Here is a 20,862-nt window from a genome sequence, read left to right on the forward strand (position 1 = left end):
CCCAGCCAAGGGGAGCTGCAGAGCTGACGCTGGGGGCGGGGGCAGCGCACGGAGCCTCCCTGGCTGCCCATGCGCCTAGGGGCTGCAGGGATCTGGAGGCCGCTTCCGGGACCTGCGCAGAGCTAGGGCAGGCAAGAACCTGCCTTAACCCTGTTCCCCCGTTGCGCCGCTGACCAGACTTTTAATGGCCTGGTTGGTGGTGTCGACCAGAGCTGCCAGGGTCCCTTTTTGACCGGACATTCTGGTCGAAAACTGGATGCCTGGCAACCTAGTTAAAATTCTAATGGAGATGAGGCATGGATAGTTTTTAACCTTGCTGTAGCTAGTCAAGGTCAACCCTAGGTGGTGGGTATAGGGTTGGCCTCCACTAGTTACATTAAGGTAAAAACTACAGGGCCTTGTCTCCACTAGGATTTTATATTGAGTTAGTGATGGACTGACTTGACTTAGGCACCTTAATCCAGGCGAGGGTTCACAGCTAACAATCCCAAGCAGCGACTCTACCCAAGCCTGTCAGTGAAGTGCCTAAGACTCAGATCAATGTTAGCCACTTATGGCCCAGATCCTCAAATGTACTTAAGTTCCTCTCCTTTCCTCTCCATTTTTCTCCTGGCTAATTTAGATGGCTCCCTGCTCAGTTCGCTGGCTTCTGAGAATCCCTTTTTAGGCACCTAACTCTCCCCCTACAATGCATGGGGCACCTGGGCTCCGATCTCAGGTCTGTGAATTCCACTGGGCAGCAGGGCATCTAGGATTTAGGCACTGCAACCCTGAGCATTGCAATGCCTGTGTCCCCTTTGTGAATCTAAACCTTAGTCTCTCTGTGTCTCAATTTCCCCATCCTGGTCGCCCATCAGTCACCTTCTGCTGCCACCTGCCCCTCTGCTATGACCTCTGTAGGTCAGTCTCAGCAGTCTGAGCAGAAACACTGCCCCACCACAAGTGATTTCAGCTCTTATTGAGTACTTAAAATAACAAAAGGCTCCTAATGAAGCCTATTTAGCTCTATCTTTAAACAGCGGAACAGGTTAAACCAGAGCAGGGACCCGGAGGGAGAGTCCACATCTCCTGGCTGGAACACCTGTCCCCACCCCTCTTACTCTCACAGGAATCTGGCTTAGCAAGTTCATTTCAGCTGAGGGTGACCCCTCAATCGGGACAAGCTCAGCACAGTTCTACTCCCCTTTAATCATACAATGAAGATAACATTGATAGCAACATTTCACTACCCCTGCATTCAGTACTAAAGTGATTTGTAACCCAACACCAGCCAAAGCTGATCACTTGCAGCTACACAGCTCCTGTCTGCTAGATACCTATGCAGAGTAGGTGTGTTCATGTAAATACAGTTTGCTCTTGAAGTCTCTCCCACCCCAAATAGCAGTCAGGGGAGAGTTCATTCAGACCCTGCTTGCAGGGACATTACATCTTTAGCATTTTTTCCCAGAGAAGGGTATTTTAATAAGATGGAAAAAGCAAGGGAAGCAGATTTAAAAATGTTTTATGTTCCATTGATATCTCACATTGCATCTACCACAAACACTGTAAGAGCTAGAAGAAAAAGCAAAAACAAAAAGAAAAAAATACCAATGTTGAAATGTTTCATTATGATTTCACTGGTTCTAGTGGTTTTATTGGTTTTTACTACTAGGCTATTAAAAACATGTGGAAATTACACAGAACCAAGTCAAACTAGACATTTTGAGCCCTAATCTGCCAATCTTCTGTTCCATTTAAATATGTCAAGTGTTTTTAATCTTTGGTGGCTTTATTTCTTGAAAACACAGTTAAACTCAAAATGCAGAGATTTGCCTAGTTTGCAGTTGATCAATAATTTACTCAGCAGGAATACATTGTTTTAAAATGGACCTTGCCCCCCACTCAGGTTTTTATACAGGAATGACTATATCTACATCAAATTAATCATGACATGTAGATAATAAATAAACTGAATGAAGCACACAAATGCGTATTAGTGGAGAAAGGCCCTATTTACAAAGCTGACAGCCAAATGCTAACTGTCCCAAAACTTGGGGCAGGGGATTGGATCCATAATTCTGGTTGGGTACAGTTCAAGTTGTCATTATTTACACATTAGAAGATTCAGAACGCAATTTCTCAGGTATGTTTTCACTCAGGTGATTAGTACATGAGTGTAAGTGCAAACAGTCCAGGTGCAAATAGCCACACTGCAAAGCCATACCAGAGTTAAAGGGTCCTCACTGGTGTTGCACTCACCTGCGTGTGTCACTAACTGTGGGCATATCCCATTGTGCTGCAGTAAACTGACCTGCTCTATGATTCTTTTTAAGAGAACTGTGGGAGAACTTGTTTGTCCTTCTTGGTACACAGCAAGAATTGTGGGAAGGCATTGGAGGACTATCAGCACTCAAGTGATTTAGCATATACTGCAAAGTAGGTGGGCTAACAGCCTCAGTGAAAGCTTCAAATAACTTTTAGCCCACAAACCCAGATGAGCCTTCTAGCCCAGGTTGAAAGTACCACTAAACTCGATGAGAGAGTTTTGCGTGCGGATAGGAGTGGGATTAGGGACAACACCCAAGTAAGAGCCTGAGTTAATTCTGCAGTGAAGACCTACCCACAGGTTTTTTTCTAAGGTTGCCAGGTTGTCAATATAGCATGCTACCACACCCAGGGTGACTCAAGCACGAGACATACTAATTCCTTCATCTGTGGCTGAGAGACTATTGCAAATTTAGTCTCATTTACCGATTCAAAGCAACATCCTTGACATTGCCATAATCTCACACTACAAATAGATTTTGGTATTTCCATCCGTTGTATAAAACAATTTGAAAACCTTAGCATCTGTTTTAAAAGCATTTAGAATGAGGACATTTTAGACACAGAATTTGGTGTTGGTCTGTTTAATGTTCTTGGACATTCAAATTGCATTTGAAGATTTTTTTTTAGTGGAAACACTTTGTACGACTGATTGATTGTACGATACATTCAATATCCACTCCCTCCATATACAACTCCAGCTGGCTGACTTCATAAATGCATGACGATGAATCAGAGTTGCAATATAACACTAATATTTTCCTTAATAAAAACGCAGAATGCAAGGCTTCTGTAGGGAATTCACTCACTGTTGCTTACACTAGTAATTGCTTTGTTATATTGCAATGGCTTCCATAAAATGAGTCCTATTCGGGAGAGAAACCGCATGAATAAAGCAGCCTGCATTTCATGAAGTCTCAAACTCAAGTTCTCTAAACTTATTTGAGTGTGCTCGCACTTATAAAGCAGCTATTCCCAGACCAAAACAAAAACAAAAAACCAGCGTGCTAATACAGAGTCCCCAGGCGAGCACAGCTTCAAGCAGAATGGGGCTGGGTCCATTGGGAGCTGCGTTCCTCAGAGTCCTGCACTCTCAGCTCTGCTATGGACCAGGGCAGCAGGCACGCAGCGGAGAACTGCAGGACTCTCAGGTGCATAGCTCCCTACCATACATCTGCTGCTACAGGTGCAGTGGGGTTGAGAGCCAAGTTCCTCACAACCTTTCAGCTTCCAACTGTCACCTCTGTCTTCACTCAAGCACCCAATGCAAGGCCGGCTCCAGGCACCAGCATTCCAAGCAGGTGCTTGGGGCGGCAATCTGCAAGGGGCGGCAGTCCGTGTGTTTTTGCCGCCCCAAGCAGCACACCGAATTGCCGCCGGGGACAGCGGGGGCAGTCCGTGTGCCGTTAGGGCGGCACGTGCGTTTCCACGGCGGCGGCAATTCAGCAGCAGCTTCTGTGTTTAGCTGCCCGCGGCGGCAATTCGGCGGCTTCTATCTTCCGGCTGAAGACAGAAGCTGCTGCCAAATTGCCGCCGCCGCGGAAATGCGCATGCCGCCCTAACGGCACACGGACTGCCCCCGCCGTCTGCGGAGGCAATTCGGCGCGCTGCTTGGGGCGGCAAAAACAGTAGAGCTGGCCCTGACCCTATGGATCATAGAAAGGGCAGCTGATAGCGTGACAAACACAGCTTCCAGTCCAGCTGTGTCTGCAAGGAGCTTTATTACTAATGCAGCAACCCCACCTCCTGAGGCAGCTTAGGGAACAAGCCCCCTCTCTCCTGCCTGCAAGGGGGCAGGGAGATGGGACTTGTCCTAAACACACCTCAGGAGTTGGCGTGACAGCCCAGCTCCTCAGGTGTCTGGGGGTGCTACAGGGTTCTCCTGTTGGCCCCAAACCACTTCCCCCTGCACCCTCCTAATGGGCGTCTGGGGGTATTTGCATTGGGGCCTGGGGGAAAGAGTCTCCAGGCTCTCCCAGCTGCTGTTCTTCCCCAGGAAAGGAGGGCTTGCAGTTCCTTCCCCCGGCACTGCTGCCTGATTGCGCAGGGGGGGAGGGAAGGGGAGAACTTCACTCTCCCCCCCGCTTCCCCCAGCTATGTCCCTGGAGGGCCAGGAGGAAGGGCTCCCACAGAAATGATCCCCACTTATTCATTTAAGGGCTTGCCATAGAACTCCCTTGTGAAAAGGAAGGTTCTTTTGACAGGCCCCGTGATGGGTAAGGGACAGGACTGGTCAACATTTTTCCATCCAAACTTTTTGATGTTCTTTTTTCCTCCCCATAGAAAATTGGATTTTCAATTAAAACAAAATTTTCACCAAAGAAGTGTCTGCTTTCTTTGGAAAACTGATTTTTTTTAACCAAAAGGGAATAGCCAAACCCCAAAATATTTCAATTCTGAAATAGCACTGTGGTGCCTCCTGGGCATTGTAATTCAGGTGTCACATGCTCCCATTCTCTGTGGGGCCAGACTCGCCAGGTGGACTTTCTCTCTAATGATGCACCAACCTCCCTGCACCAAGAGGTGACCTCCAGCAGTCGTTAGAGGTGCCTGTGACCCACAGGAGTGGATGCAGGAGCTGTGTTTGTGCCTGCGTTTTACTAGCTGCTCCAGCCGCATTCCCCCACCATCATGCTTGGGGACGGGGAGAAGGGCAGCTGGAGCAGTTTGTGGCAGAGAAGGAGCCACTGCAGCAGCTCTCACACCCCACCAACACATCCCCTTAACCAACTCTGAACCTCCCTCGCCCTACACAGCCCAGCTCCTCTTCCCCGGTCTCCTGGGCATTCCCCACAGCACTCACTGTGTGCAGTCTTCAGGCAGGGCAGCGTCTGGGGCTGCCTGACTGGGCTTTTCTCTTCAGCAGGCCCCTGCCCCCCCTCTTCCAAGGGAGATCTTCAGGGTGCCCCCTCAGTCCATGAGGAGGCCCCATCTTCTGGACAGGGCTGTTTTGCCCCCACGCCTTTCAGAGCCTGGGCCCCACACAGCTCCAGTCTGTGCCTAATCGGCTGGGCCTAGAGAAGCCACATCCCCCAGTGTGAATGGGGTTGTCTGTCAGAGCTCTGTCTCACAGGAAAGCTGCACCTCTAGGGGGTGGGGCCATATCTTATATGGCAGGATCCTTCCTCACAGGGCCTCCCTGTCTGTAGGGAGTAGGCAGGCCTGGGCCTCGACATGAGGCTGCTCTGCCTCTGCAGACACCTCCCTATAGACTGGGGGAAGATGAGGGGCACATCCACTCCCAGAAGCAGCTTATGGTGGGGATGGGAGGGTGGAATCACCACTGCCCCCCCCCACTTCAGGCCCTGAAGTCTCCAAGGGTGAGTTATGGGGTCCAGCAGGAGGACAGGGGAGCCGCGCTGGAGAGCGGTGGTGGGGTTTGAACATGGGGGGGGGGGAACACCAGGAATAGAGGAGTCAGTGCATTGGGAGCTGGGTGTAAGAGCAATGCGGGGGGAGTGAGAGTGGGGGCAGCACACTATTGGTTAAAGACAGTGAGGGGACTGGCAGGAAGAGGATGTGGGGTGCAGAGCGGGAAGATGGGAGGCGGATCTGAGACAGGAATGGGAGCATGTGGAGAGGAGGAGCGGAATTGGGAGTGGTTGCATTGATGTGGGTGGTGATGGAGCTGAGCCAGGAGTGGGGAAGTGAGGAGGCAAAGCTGAAATGGGAGAGTGGGGGAGATTTAAAGGGGGGGGCTGAACTGAGTCAGGAGTGGGTGGGGGCAATGGACAGTATCAGATCTGAGACAAGAGGGGTAGGAGGGCAGGTTGGTTGGCAGTAAAGGGGTGTGTAGTGGCAGCAGTTGCAGGAAGAACAGAGCTGAGATCTGGACTGTGGAGCATGGGGGGTGCAAGGGACTTGGAGATCGGGACAGTACTGATGATTGCTAGGAAGAGGAAGCGCCTGTGGTTTGTAGATTGTCAATTTTTAAGTGCAGGAACTGCTGACGAGGCTAGATCCACAAAGGGATTTAGATGCTTAACTGCCACTTTAGGCACCTAAATCCAAACCCCCCACTCAGTTGCCACCAAACCCTTTGGGCATGTAAATCCCCTAGGCACCTAAGTTTCTGTCAGTAAAGTCCCCATGGCACCTACATTTCTGATAGCAGGCATGTGCAAAGTCACCTCAGTTCTGACACCTGGTGTCTAGCTTATGCCAGCCCCAGCTAGATCTTCAAACTAGCTGATTCCCTGCCTAGCTCACCTCTAGGTACAGATCTGGTAGGACCACACTCAATGTCTTCCGTTGAAACTGTTCCACTTTGTATAAAATACTTAAATATTTATTAGGCCAGTGACCAAGAGCATGAGAAGGATTCTACAGCCCTGGGGTTAAGTATTTTATATAAAGCTTTCTCAGGAGAGACACAGACACCCACCCCAATCACCCAGATGCTAGGCACTTACCTGGGAAGAGAGAGAACTGGGTTCAAGTTCTTACTCTGCATCGGAGTGGGTCTCCCACGGCCTGATTGCTGTGACTACTGGGTTTAAGGGCTCTTCTTTGTTTGAAATGACTGACCTGACTTAGGCACCTAACAACAAGAGAGGTTGGGCAGCAGTGGATCCCAAGAAGAGGACGGTGCCTCCCATTAGGCACCTAACTCCTTTTGTTGGGCAGGTTTTAGGCTCCACCCCTCTCCTTAACATTTCCCATTGCCTAGTTTAGGCACTGCAAAGCCTAAGGCCCCTTTGTGGATCTAGCCCTATGAATCTGTAGAATGGGTAGCACAATGGGGCCCTAACTGCAATTGTGGCCTGTAGGCACTTCTGTAATATAAATAATAGACTAGACAAAATTTTAGAAAATATACTGTAGGGATGAATCCTGCCCTAACTGGATTAGGGCTGGCTAGCCCAACAGGACATTTCCCTCTCTACCTATTATATGTGAGATGTTGTCTTTGGCTCATACTCCGATGGCAAGAATGAGTCTGTTCTCCCGTCGTTAATGAGAAGTTGTTAGACACTTGGCAAAGCAGTATATAGAAGTTTCTCTGGGAGAATGGGGCTCTGCATCCCATAAGGAAAGAGGGACATACACACACTCACTTGTTTGTTTTAAATCTCACAATAAACCACTAACCTTGTTCCTCTTCAATAGTTGCAGTGTCAGGCAGAATCAGAATCCCTCCGAAGGTTTCAGTTTGAAGGAAAGTGATAAAAGATTGAGTCTTGCTGGTGAGAACTTACCAATGGGATAATTAGGTAAGTCAGGTTTTTTGGGGCTAACATCCATGACAATGTTCTTCTAAATCCACAAAAAGGTAATGACAGTGCAAGCTTCCCTCACTCTGAATTGGAGGGCTAACTCCAGTTGTCTGAGGGTTAGTTTCAATGCCCATTCAACCCTTTGCCTTACAGGTACTTACACTGGCTTGGTGCCACTGTAAGAACTTCAATAGATAGCTAGAGAGATTCTACATAGGGCCGACTGCAACACAGCACTGGACCAAAGTCCACTAACTCATTTCACCTAGGCTAACGCAGGCTCAGACATTAACTTTCACTCGCTACTCTTATAGCACCAACCAGGGAGCAGAAAGGGGATTGGTAATAGGATAGGAAACCTAACACAAACTAAGTCATTTCCAGTATTACACGCCCAGCAACTACAAGGGTCTCAATCCATAACTGTACTGAAATAGAGAGTTGTGTCTAGGGTGGGTTTCAAAATTGGTCAAGGTTAGTACAGTGTTCTAAAATGCAAGGAGTATTTTAGGGAGGGATTTTAAAAAGCACCTAACTCTGAAGCATTTTCAAAAATCTCACCTTAAACAATATATTTCTCCTAACACTGCTTTACTTTTTCAAAGATTTTGGTTTAAGAGCCTATAGCACTTGATTTTTGGGGTATTTGTACAGTCTCTCTCAAAAAAGTTTACTATAACGGTTGGTGAGCTGGTGGTATTGCAAACCATTACACATTTACAATACCACGGAACTGACTGGTGTGTGCATGGCCTTGTGCTGTGCAATTTTATTTGCATCTTCACTATATGAACCAGATCCCGTCAAAATTATTTGCGCAGTTGCTGCAGTGAAGAATTTTGTCCAAGCTCAGAAAAATCTTTTCTTTCAGACTTGTGCATTGTCTCCATAGTATGGAAAATGGGTTTTAAGAAAAAAATTAAATTGAGGCCTTCATTTGTATACACACTCATACAGGCCATGCAAACATATTGTGCGTTGAAATGCAAGCTCAGTAAAATGCTTCTAGGACAGATGTTCCAGATCTGTGCGTTTCACTACCAACAACATGCATATCAACTTCAAGAAACATCAGTTCTTTCTTCTCAAAGCCTGAGCAACTCACAGGAGAAGACAACGTCATACCCCATGGTGGTTATGTTGGTCTCTTTTATTGGTGCAGTATTGTAAGTTAAGCAGATAGGCTGATTTCCAAGCTGTCCTCATTTTTGTCACAGGGAAAAAACAGAGGCCCTGATCTTTGGGTCCCTTGATATTTAGAGCTTCAGGGGCTGGTTAAGACCCTGGGACAAATCCTTCAATAGGTCTTTGCACCAGCTGGGGCTCTCTATAATGCAAAAGGACTCCAACCGTACCCCCTGCCCCAGCCACATCCTTCCAACTGGGACAAATATGCTGGCTCTACACCAACCAGGGAATCCCCAGCTGGCTGGTAATCCTGGCTTTCTAGCCCTTCTGAGTTGGCAGGGTAGAGCACACTTAGCTGGAATAGAGCCAGGGATCTGCCTCCCACTCCCTCCTCGTTTGTAGAGTCATTTAGATCTGTGCAAACTGAGTTGCAAACCCTACTATTTTGGTTTGATAGAATTTTATGTCTATTTTGCACAGGCAGAAATGATATATGAAATGAGGAATCAGACCTATAGTTCTTTTTTGAGCAGCAAAGTAGTTTAGCTTGCGATGGACAAAATACGTTTTTTGGGTTGTATTTTTATTGAGGAGACAGTGGCTTCTTTAAGCCTAAAAGCAGATTGTGGTCTTAGTTATGCTGGTATAAAGCCAGAGCAGTTTTGTTTTTTTATTTCAGTCAAGTTATTCCAGATTTACACTGTTGTAAAAGAAAGCAGACTCTGGCCCTCAGACTGAAGTTAGGCCTTCCTTAGCAAATGCTAATACTTGCCCTAGGGGGCCCAATCCTGGAAAGTGTTGAATATCCTCAATTCTTACTGATTTCAGAGGCAGATGAGGGCACTCAGCCCCTTCCCAGGAGCACTCAAATGAAATGGAAAGTTTAATGGGAATCAAAAGGTGCTCAGTGACTCCCTGGAAAAAAATCAGGTGACTGTCTGTTTTTGGTGGTGGTGGGGAGAAATAAGTTGTTAGATGGACCCCATCTTTACCACCATTGCATTCCAATAGTAATGGGTAGAGAGAAACTTTCAACTGTTTGAGGATTCTGAAGAGCATTGTCACTTCTACGTAAGGTAACTTAAATATCGGCCAGGGCTGCAAAGAGAGGGGTTGTAGGTTTGAGACAACTTTGTAAAATATATTCAGCTTTTTAAACCATGTTTTCTCTTGTTACTCTGCTTACATCTTTAGAGGGTGCTGCCTACGGTCTCATGGCAACTCTGATATCTGTATGTTACCTCAGAAATATTCTCAGTAGTTTGGGGGTGCTGTAAGTTGATCTGTTTTGTGGGGTGACAGTCTGAGTGAGCCATTATTCAGAGTGATCCATATACATCGCTACGTGGAAATCTATTCCAGAAATCAGTTGGCAGTTGTTTTTTTTGCCACAAACACATACTTAAAGCTCATGTTTGTATTTCTTGTTCACATTTAATGTTTGATTTTTGTTTTTTCTTTGTTCTGGAAGTAATTTTTTGGTTTTTTTTTTTTCCCTTCTGTGACTTGTCCCCATTGAGAACTGGCAAGGCCGTGGAATAACTCATGTGTTAGAGAAATCAAAAGGGAGAATGTATAACTAGACCTTCTCCAGTAGGGAAAACAGCTGGTGTAGAAACAAGCCAACACAACACCTGCAAATAAATCCTAGGAGCACATTCTGCAAACAACATGTGCTCAACCAGAAACCCTCACTGCATCAACAACTTCCTTGCACTGATTAGATAGCTCAGATGAAGGACATTACAAGCCGATTAGAACCTCACAGCCCTTAAGCTTTGATTCTTATTTTTTCAGGTCTGTTCCATGATTTCAATAGGAACTGAGGGCACTCAGGATATTACAGGAGGGGTCTTAAAAGTGAGAGCAGTTTTAAGGGCCCAAGGTCCTGCAAGGGTTGGGTCCCAGTCTAGCACTCTGATGAGAAACCCCCTCCCCTAGCTGTCCTTAATGACATCTTAGGGTCTGCTTATGAGAGGTTCTGAGTACCCACGACTCTCACTGGCTTTGGTGGTCACAGGATCAGGCCCTTAAGTATGTATGCTATACAATATGCATCTAGTTGAGAATGTGTGCTGCTGTACAGCTCCTAAATATTATTTGGTCCATTCACCTGGTCACGATTCAGGGATATTTGTACAAATGCTAATGGACAAAAAGCAGCACGGCAGAAACTTTGACAAGGACTATAATGTAAAAATGCATTTCTTTTTTATATATGTACAAGAGTTGTTGATTTGTTTTTAAAACCTTTCTAACACGGGCATATACTGCAGGCTTTGATAGTAGGGATAAGTTACTATGGGATCCAGCCTTAATTTGCTTTTCTCATCCAAATATACATATTGTACTAACAGAGGAATGGATTAATCCAGTCTGGTTGTTCTTATTGCTGTTTGGTGATGAAGATGCCTCATATACTGCTCCACAAATGAAGCTACTGTAAATACCCATCCCTCTTGATCAACTATCAATCTGTTCGGGGTGAGAGAAAAGAGACAAAACGTATATATGGTTCATTTAAAATGGAGTGACAAAAACAGCATCTGAAGGCATGTGTTCAAAACAGTCCCATATTGTTATTATAGATGGAAATGGCAGGGGAAGAGAAATAGAAGAAACAAAAGCCAGCTTTTGTGAGTTCCAGAGCAATTCCTTATGATCCAGAGTCTTGAATAAGATGAATTGGAAGCTTTGGGATGGCATTCAGGGTCTCTCCCAGATTAAGGCACTCTAACAGGCTATCTTCATCAAGCCTGGCCCAGTGCCACAACAAATAGTCTGGGTGTAATTCACCGCACGTTTCGCTAAGTGCGCTCAGTATATCTATATATAGATACAGGAATATATGTCATTTTCCATATGTTTTCCTGCAAAACATAAGGAAGGCAAAAAGAGTTACATAACTTTGGAGCTTGTGATTCAAAACACAGTAAGCTTAATGCATGCTGACAGAAGTCAGATGTGTCCCAGCCCAAAGCAGAGATGTACTTCTTAGAAGGTTAAATGTACCTTGAGTTATTAAGTGTAAACTATTTTCCTAGGAGATTAGTTTGACCACAAGTTCTCTTGTACTTTTATGGATAGCACAGGCATGGGTCTAATATTTGGCTTTCCCAGTAGCTCCTGCCCTGTTCCAACGCTGGTATCTCAAGTAGACAATCCCCAGTACTGAATTGTTCCATACTCTAAGATGAAAACATTTACCAAGGTGGAGACCACATTTGTTTTCACATCTAACCAAATCCAAATTTGAGCTTGGGTCTCCAGTGGCAAAAGGCTAGTATGTACCTTGACCCCTGCCACCTTCCCACCTATAAAAGTCTTTTTTTAAGAGTAGTGCACTGCACAGCAAACAATAAGAACAACATAAAAATGGCCATATTGGGTCAGACCAATGCTCCATCTAGCCCAGTATCCCATCTTCTGACAGGGACCGGTGCCAGATGCTTCAGAGGGACTGAACAGGGCAATTATCAAGAGATCCATCACCTGTCGTCCAGTCCCAGCTTCTGACAGTAAGAGGTTTAGAGAGACCTAGAACTTGAGGTTGCATCCCTGACCATCGCCATTAAGGGATCTGTCCTACATGAACTTATCTAATTCTTTTTTGAACCCCATTATACTTTTAAATAATCAATGGTCTCCAAACACTGCTGCTCCTCCACCTTATCGTGAACAATAGAAGAGAGAAAAAAGTTCAAATAGAGGGATTAATTGGCTAATCAGATTGGTAATGAGATACAGAGCTCTTCATCTCTAGGTCACCAGCTCAAAATCAGCCCAGGTCGGTAGTGACCTGGACTTGTCATGATCTGGAGGCTCTTCATTGAACCTATGTGAAATAAAATATAAAAAATATATGGAGATATACCTATCTCATAGAGCTGGAAGAGACCCTGAAAGGTCATCAAGTCCAGCCCCCTGCCTTCACTAGGCAGGACCAAGCACTGATTTTTTTTCCCCCTCAAGAACTGAACTCACAACCCTGGGTTTAGCAGGCCAATGCTCAAACCAGTGAGCTATCCACCCGTAATGGTTTCAGTACAGCCCACAATGGACAGTGCTGACTATACAAATACCACCCCCACTACAACTGGGACTCTTGTTTCAGCCTTGGAAGGGGTGGCGATGGTTTGGATGTGAATATGTAACAGTGACCCTATGGATGGGTCATTATATCTGGATCTAAAAACATAAGCCTCGAGCTACAGGACCAGGACCATTAGCTCACAGGCATTAGCAGACAGAAGCCTCTAAATGCAGTCCAGCTACTTGAGTGGATCAAAGAGCCACACTGGTATCAATGTGGGTTGCAAGTGGGCATGGAGACTTTGTCATCCCAAGAGGCCATTCCTCCAGGCCATACCTGAGACATATCATGGGGGCAAATTGGAAAGGCAACTGCTCCTGCTTCCACTGCTGTACCTGCTGTGTGGATAATCAGAGGCTGCTAGAGTCTGTCCAGTATTTTTGATAAACACCAGATACACAATGATTTTTTAAGAGAAATTTTCCAACCAGCTTTGACTCTGCCATCTCTGTCCCATTATATTTTAGGATGGGCCTTTGAGTCCAATACCCCAACTCTTACCCAGGATGAGTAATTCCATTTACTTCAATTGCACAACTCTTGTGAATTAAGATTACTTACGTAAGGGTTTCAGGATTGGACCCTTGAGTAGATATAGTAGGATGGTTACCTACCACATGATGTGCTTGAGTCTGTTCATAGTTATCTTGATTCTTCCTCCTCTTCTTCCTCCTCCTCCTCTTCTGAATTATCCCTGTTCTTTGAAGTATCACTGAATTCAAAGTTTCCTTCAATATCCAGCACCTGTAAATGCTTTAGGCTTTGGAATGTACTTTCCTTCACTGCTCCAACTGCTATCTTATTATACCTTCAAAACAAAAAAGTGTGACCACTGTGTTTAAAATAATGGTTCTCTGCAGTGTGGTACATTCTAATTTTGAACTTTGCCTTTATGTTAGCATCTACAGAGATTATATATTGTAAGTACAGTACACCTCCTACCAACACAGGAGTGTTTGGAGATTAGAAGGTAGCCTGGGTACAAACTTGCCATAACTTCATCCTGGCACACATATCACTCCAAGAAGTACTGTTCCAGCCTAAAAAAGCAGCATTGTTCAAAGTGCAAATGCTGATTGCCCTGACTCTAAGATGACACTTCTGAGAGCAGGGCCTTTTAAAGGTGGACATTTTTTAAAAGTCTCAGGTTCAACAGCCTGGATGGCAAAATGCAAGGGCCAAATCCTGAAGTCCATAAGTGGACTTTACTCAGACAAACTCCCATTGATTAAACTGAGACTTCTGACTGAGGACTGAGTAAAACCAGAGGACTTGGCCCTTCTGGATGGGTAGAGGAAGAGATGGAACGTAATGATCTGTGAACAGCCTAGTTATTTATATACCCTGATTATTTTTAACTGTAGCGGAGTTGACAAAGGACTTTTACAGCAGGGAAACCCTGAAAATGTGAGTGATACGCAGAGTAACTGCTCACTGGGATTCCAACTGATCTGGCTGTCAGAGAAACAGTTGTTCCAGATTTCATCTATTACCCTGCCCCTAACCTCTACAGCTATACACAGCAGAGAAAAATCACAGTATTGGAAAGTCTCCCCTACGTATTCTTTATCCCAGCACCCAGTACTTTCCTTCCCATAGGGAAATGGTACCAGCTGCATGTCCTAAGTTTCAAAGTATAGTGTGTTTGCAGTGTTGTTGTAGTTGTGTTGGTCCCGGAATATGAGAGAGACAAGGTAGGTGAGATAATCTTTCTGAACCTTTTTGATTCCAGGGACTGGCTTGCTGCCTTCCTACACTGTGTGAGGGAGATCTCAGGGACTGGCGCCAGACCACAGATTGGTCGTTGAGAAACACTGCTATAGGAGACCACATAAAACGAAATGGGCAACTGAAGGTTAGAAGGCAGTGGGGTGTTTTACAGATAGTTGTAATGAGCCATAAAACCAGTGTCTCTGAGTCCATAGTTTTTCACATCAAGCAGAGTTATGAATTTAAGTTCCCAGGCTTGCTTTTGAAGATGTTGTGCAGAAGCAAGTTCCCCACAGACCAGGACACACCAAACTGAAGTGGCACCAGACCCTGCCAGAGCACCAGACCCTGCCAGAACAACAGATGCAAAACCTGCAGACATATCTCCTCTGCTACAATGATCAAAATCCCACACAACATACCTTTCAAGATTCATCTGTCTTACACACACCTATCACAACATGTGGCTGTGTGCATTATCCAGTGCATCAAATGCCCCAACATTAACTATGTGGATGAAACCAGACAATCACTACACTCTCAAATGAACTCACGCAGACAAAAATACCATGTCACCTGTGGACGAACACTTTTCACAAAGCGATCACTCTTGTATCTGACCTCTCAGTACTCGTCCTCCAAAGGAAACCTGCACAACAGCTTCAAAAGATGAGCCTGGCAACTTAGATTCATAACTCTGCTGGACACTAAACACCACGGACTCGGAAACACTGGTTTTATGGCTCATTACAACAATTTGTAACACACAACACTGCCTAACCCTAAATTGCCCAGTTCATTTTAAGTGATCTCCTACAGGGTGAGTAAACTCTTGTGCTTAACAATCCATCCCAATTTGTATTTAGCTCAGACACTCTGGTTTCCTTCCCCAAACCTGAAGAAGAGCTCTATGAAGCTTGAAAGCTTGTACTTTCCACCAACAGAAATGGTCCAATAAAAGATACTATCTCACCTACTATGTCTCTCTCAAAGTATAGTGTGCTTGTCTATGAGACTCAATGACATCTGTTGATAGTTTTAGATTTCCCCCCCTTAAATATTGAATCAAAGGCTCCCTGCAGAAACACAACAAAGTGCAACAATTGTTAATCTGTAAACAATGTAAACATACAATATGTATTTTTAAGGCTCCTTCATGTCTATTTTGTGGCCCATCACTCTTGAATGTGGTCACTGTTGTATTCTCTTAAATATTCCCAGATGCACATGCTATTGTTTTACAATGGTATGATGACTAACGGCTTCTTGTTGACAAATATATCTTAGGCTGACAAGGCCTTCTACTAAATACTATCGCAAGACATTTTAGTGTATTTGTTTTATATACACACACTTTTATATAAATTTGGTTTTTGAGCTGCATCCAAGTTCTCACTAAATTCTCAGAACCCTGAGCAGCTGGATTCACAGACAGCAGGCTTTTAAATTATTGCATAGTAAGCAAATAAAATTATCCAGGAAGGAATTATTCAGATCTGTAGGTTACACAAAGCAATTTAATTGCATATAAAGGAATAAGATCAGACCGTATAAAGCTCACTATGCCATGCATATCCCAGGCTTTTGAACACATTACTGCAGGGATAAAATATCAGATTAATCAAATATTCCATACCATCTAGGGGTTTTATAAATCCTGTCTGAGCAGTATTGCTAACGTCAGTCTCTCAGAATAATAAAAATACATACATTTACTGGCCCAAAAACTGATTTCACTTGCACTGGTGTAAATCCTGAGTAACTCCATTTAAGTTAGTCACCACAGTTTGGATTTATGCTGAGTATAGATGAGATGAGTATGTGGCCCATTACACCTACCAAGTACATAGTTAAAAAACAAACTCCTCGTCTGGTGGAGTTTTTAGTTCAATGCTATTTAATCTAAATTGCATCCTGGATAGACATCAGTATCTAAAGGTTTGCAGTGGTTTACAAAGCAAAGAAGCAATCTTTTCCTGAGCCAAAAGGATGGGAAAATATTAAGTCTCTGTCAGTGCCGTGGGAAACTGAGACCTCTTGGTTTGTAGAGCTTTTCATGCTCATGAGTTTTGAATTTGAACAGAGCTCAGGAAACACAATCAATTGTCCCAGGCAAGTATGAAACTTACTGATTGAAAAGTTTATAGAAGTGAGTGAACTTGGCCCAAGTTCCTGGATGAGTTTCACTTTTCATTTTGAAAGTTTCACCCAGTTCTAGTCTCTGTCCTTAATTAAACTTGAAATTCTGAATATAAGGCCATGAACTAGTTTGAAAAACTTTGGGTTTCTATCCCTACATTCCAGGTCACTCTTCTGCAGGCAAGTTCTGTTCAGTGCAGGACAATGGTAGTGGGGGATATGTCTGCATGGCCCTGTCACTTGTGTGTGATCTGGACCATTTGTGCCGCCTGAACTGTGTAAAGTGGCCATAGCACACTTGAGAAAGTGGCACCGCATGTTTCGCACAAAGTGCACTAACGGCCACGTTGAAAAGATTTGCTGTAATATTGCTGATTGTTACCAATGGTAAGAGATCTTGTCTTCAGCAAGCATGGCATGCTGGTTTCGGGGTCTCCTCCCCACCTCTGTAGCAACGATAATGACTGGAGCCAGGAGCTGAACAAATGTATGGTATTATGTGTTTCCTCTGCACTGTAGATTCTTTAGACTCATGGGAGATATTAGAAATCGGAGAGGCACGGTGGATGAGGTAATAACTTTTACTGGACCATCTTCTGTTGGTGATAGGGTTGCCAGGTGCCCAGTTTTTGACCGGAAAGTCTGGTCGAAAAGGGGACCTGGCAGTGTCCAGTCAGATGTACTGACCAGACACCAAAAGTCCAGTTACCGCGGGGAGGGAGGAGGCGTGGGGTCATTAACTGACACTAGCCCCTGCTCAGCCAGGGCCACCTTGTACCTGTAGGCGGGCTTCTTGTCAGGCTGCAGCAGCTCTCATCCCAGCCCCAGAGGGGAAGGGAAGGGGGGGGGGGGGGACAATCCGGGGGGGGAGGGGGGGGGGGTTTGGGGGGGGGGGGGGGGGAGCAGGGGGTGGGGCCTCAGGGGTCCGGTTACCTGCCATTGGAAAGGTAGCAACCCTAGTTGGTATAAAGAACAGGAGTACTTGTGGCACCTTAGAGACTAACAAATTTATTAGAGCATAAGCTTTCGTGGGCTACAGCCCACTTCTTCGGTATGAGACACAAACTTTCAAGCTACACAGAGCTCTGCCTCAGATCTGGGCTGAAGAAGAGCTCTGTGTAAGCTTGAAAACTTGTCTCTGTCACCAACAGAAGTTGGTCCAATAAAAGATATTTCCTCATCCATCTTGTTTCTCTAATAATCTGGGACCAACATAGCTACACCACCATATAATAGAAATCAGATTCAGTTTTTTGGCACAGGATTGAAAATGCTCCTTCCCAAAAGATCTGCAGGGCACTTTCAAATGGTTATTGAAAATCAATTATTACACAACATCAGGACTAGAACGATCAGTCTGCAATACTACAGAGATCAATTGTCAAACTGTCAGCCACTCCCAAGTTGCCTCCTGGTGGCCACTCTGCAAAAGTCTGCCTCAATTTCCCCTTCGCTCAGGGCCCCTTTAAAAGTCCACATGGTCCATATATTCAGAACATTCTCCTTCTGGGATCCAATTCATTAAGTGCTGCACAAAGTCATTCAAAATAGAACTCACACCTACAAAGTCTTCATCCCAGTTTCAGCTGGGCCCAGCCCCTCCTCTCTGAGGGTCTGTCCTCTCTTTACAGTTTATTTCTTTTACCCCAGTGCTAAGCTGGTCACATAGTCCCTTCTCCCTGTGGGTCTCCGTCTTCCTGCTCTCTCAGCACCCCATACCTGGAGTATGGCCTTCTCCACAGACCTTCCCCACTCGTGTTTTCCCATTGCTCACATAGGGCCCTGCAGGAGCCTTTGTAATCCCTGCAGTGTCTGCAGGAATCTGCCAAACCCACAGCTGTCTCCCACTTTATAAGGCCAAGATATCTCCCCTTAAGTTCAACCGGGCAGCAGGTAATCAGTCCAGGTTCACTGGATCCCTCTCCCTCTAAGAGGGCCAGGCCAATCGCCCTATGCCACCCATGATCATACAAGCATCATAATCATATCATGGGCTCACCCCTTCCCCACAAAACTACCAATGTAACACACACACACATTGTGCAAAGCTATAGTCATGCATGCCCCCAAACCACTAACAAGCTTCTATTTGCTATACTATAGAAATTCAGGACTGAAAATCAGTGGCAAGGCTGACTGAGTTAAAATTAGACCTTCCAAACTTTTAGTTCCTGGCTATATCTGGGCACATGACAAACACGTACATTGACATCCTACAGTCTCTCTAATCCGTCTGCCTGACCCATTGTTATCAACACTGAAATTTAAAAGGATGCAGCACTCAAAGCCGAGTGAGTGTATGCGGTGCACACATGACCTCTCATTGCATATAAACCTAGCTGCACCCTGGATTACAGTACGATCAAGTTGCTCATAGGAGAAGCTAGGATTTTAAATGCCTCCCCTTCCTCCCACCCCCGAAGCAAGCAATCACAAAACAGAAAAAAAGCAGAACATCCTGTGTGCAGACTCAACGTAGAAAGTGCCCTTACCTGAGGAAAATTCCCTTTATGTTGGGTGTGGATTCAAAGGCATTCTCTGATACCATGGTGATTTTGTTGTTCTGGAGATATAGATATTCTAGGGATCCTGGCAGGTCCGATGGAATAGAGATCAGCTGATTGCCACCCATATCTAATAGCTGAAAGGAAGAGTCAAAGTCAGGGGTTAACTGAAGAGATGAGTGTAGACAGCAGCAGCACCAAGCATATTTCATTACTGGTGAACCAGATCATGATGTGTGAATCTCAAAAGGATGGGTATTGGTAACTATCACTATGGGGAACCATCCAGAAGTTAGGTACATGTGCAATACCTATCCCGGATTACTGGGTCTGAATATCTGAGTAGGAAATCACCTGAGAAAAGGCTCTTTTTTTGGTGTGTGTTTGTGTGAGAGAAACTGAGCATTTTCAACCCTGTAAAAAGGTTCAGGTTCAGTTCAAGGTGGAGGGATTTTTATCTTTTCAAACCTCGTTTCACGTCAAGATCAATGTGGCCAGGAGGATTCTGGCCAGCCAAAGCTGTAGGGGCTCCTGTCCTCCCATAATGCTATTTAATCTAGCAGTATCACATCAAAGATCATGCTGCTTTCTTTAAGGGCACCTACATTTCTCTATCCCTATCCTCATGTGTTAGTCCAGGCCTGTTTGTAAATGAATGAAAAAGATACTGGGTTTCAATTATGCATAGAACTCCTTGGATGATATTCTCTCAAACACTTCATTGATTAAAGTTACTTTTCAAATGTCACTTTCAAAGTTACTTTTCAGACCAATGTGTTAGCTATTAGCTAGGGCCTGATGCCACAACCCTTACTCACATGTGTAGTCTTACAGAAAGAAATGGGCCGAATATTTCTCCAACTCCCTATCTAAGATATATTTGTGTAGCACCAATCGCCATAATATCTGGCCACTGCTCTGTTACACATTACTGCAAATCTGGAATTCCAGTGACTTCAGTACATTCATTCTGGATTTAGGCCCCCAACTTGCAAACATTTATGCAAATGCTTAACTTTGCACATGCAGGTAGTTTCATTGACTTCAGTGGGAATAGTCACATGTGCAAAGCATGTGGATAAGTATTTGCAGGATCGGGGCCTTACTCAGCTACAATTTGTCAAACCTACCACAATAGGACTACTCATGTAAGAACTGCAAGGTCAACCCCTTAATGAAGTATAAATTACTGTATTCTGTAAGAGAAATAACTAAGTAATAAAGCCACTCAAAAAATGCAACGTGCCAAATGCAACCTTAAGCAGTGTCCTTAGAGGCTACTTGAAGAAAAAAAATGGGCCTGTTATAGTAATGTCATTTTTCTTGAACAGAGTTTACAATGTAGTAGGGTACAGCTGGACTCAAGGGGTTCTGCATTACTCTGGCTTGACACTAATTTCAGTGGTGTGACAGTGGCCTAAAACCAGAGTTATGTAGTAGTGAATCAGACCCCTAGATAACAGAAGCTTATGTCTTCTTAATAATTAAAGCTTCCAAGAACTTAAGAGCATTTGGTTTGGTTTGAAAACAGATGGGTTAGGATGGATAAATGTCTTTAGTAGTACAGTGAAACAATCCCACCATCTGTAATCTTGACTGGTAACATCATCCTTCGAAACTAAATTCCATCTTTGAACGAACCAGCTTTGAAATACAAACATACAGTGAGTCACACTTTAGTTTATCTGCCTTCATTAAAAGCACCAAGTTGACAAGAAAATTAAAAAGGTATGATAAAAATCATGGGCCAGAGCCTCACCTAGTATAA

General features: G+C 44.8%; 1 protein-coding gene across 1 annotated transcript in view; it reads right to left on the reverse strand.

Moving 5' to 3' along the window:
• Positions 1–11,001: 11,001 nt before the first annotated feature.
• The window catches only part of LOC112120567 (podocan), a 36,493-nt gene continuing 26,632 nt past the window's right edge, over positions 11,002–20,862 (reverse strand). Inside the window, 3 exon segments of the mRNA XM_029911582.1 lie at positions 11,002–11,518; positions 13,356–13,549; positions 19,083–19,231. Coding sequence (XP_029767442.1) covers positions 13,384–13,549; positions 19,083–19,231 — 315 coding nt within the window. The 3' untranslated portion in view covers positions 11,002–11,518; positions 13,356–13,383.

This window comes from Terrapene carolina, unplaced genomic scaffold (genome assembly GCF_002925995.2).
Source record: "Terrapene carolina triunguis isolate 2854851 unplaced genomic scaffold, T_m_triunguis-2.0 Scaffold102, whole genome shotgun sequence".
In the NCBI taxonomy this organism is placed as follows: Eukaryota; Metazoa; Chordata; order Testudines; family Emydidae; genus Terrapene; species Terrapene triunguis.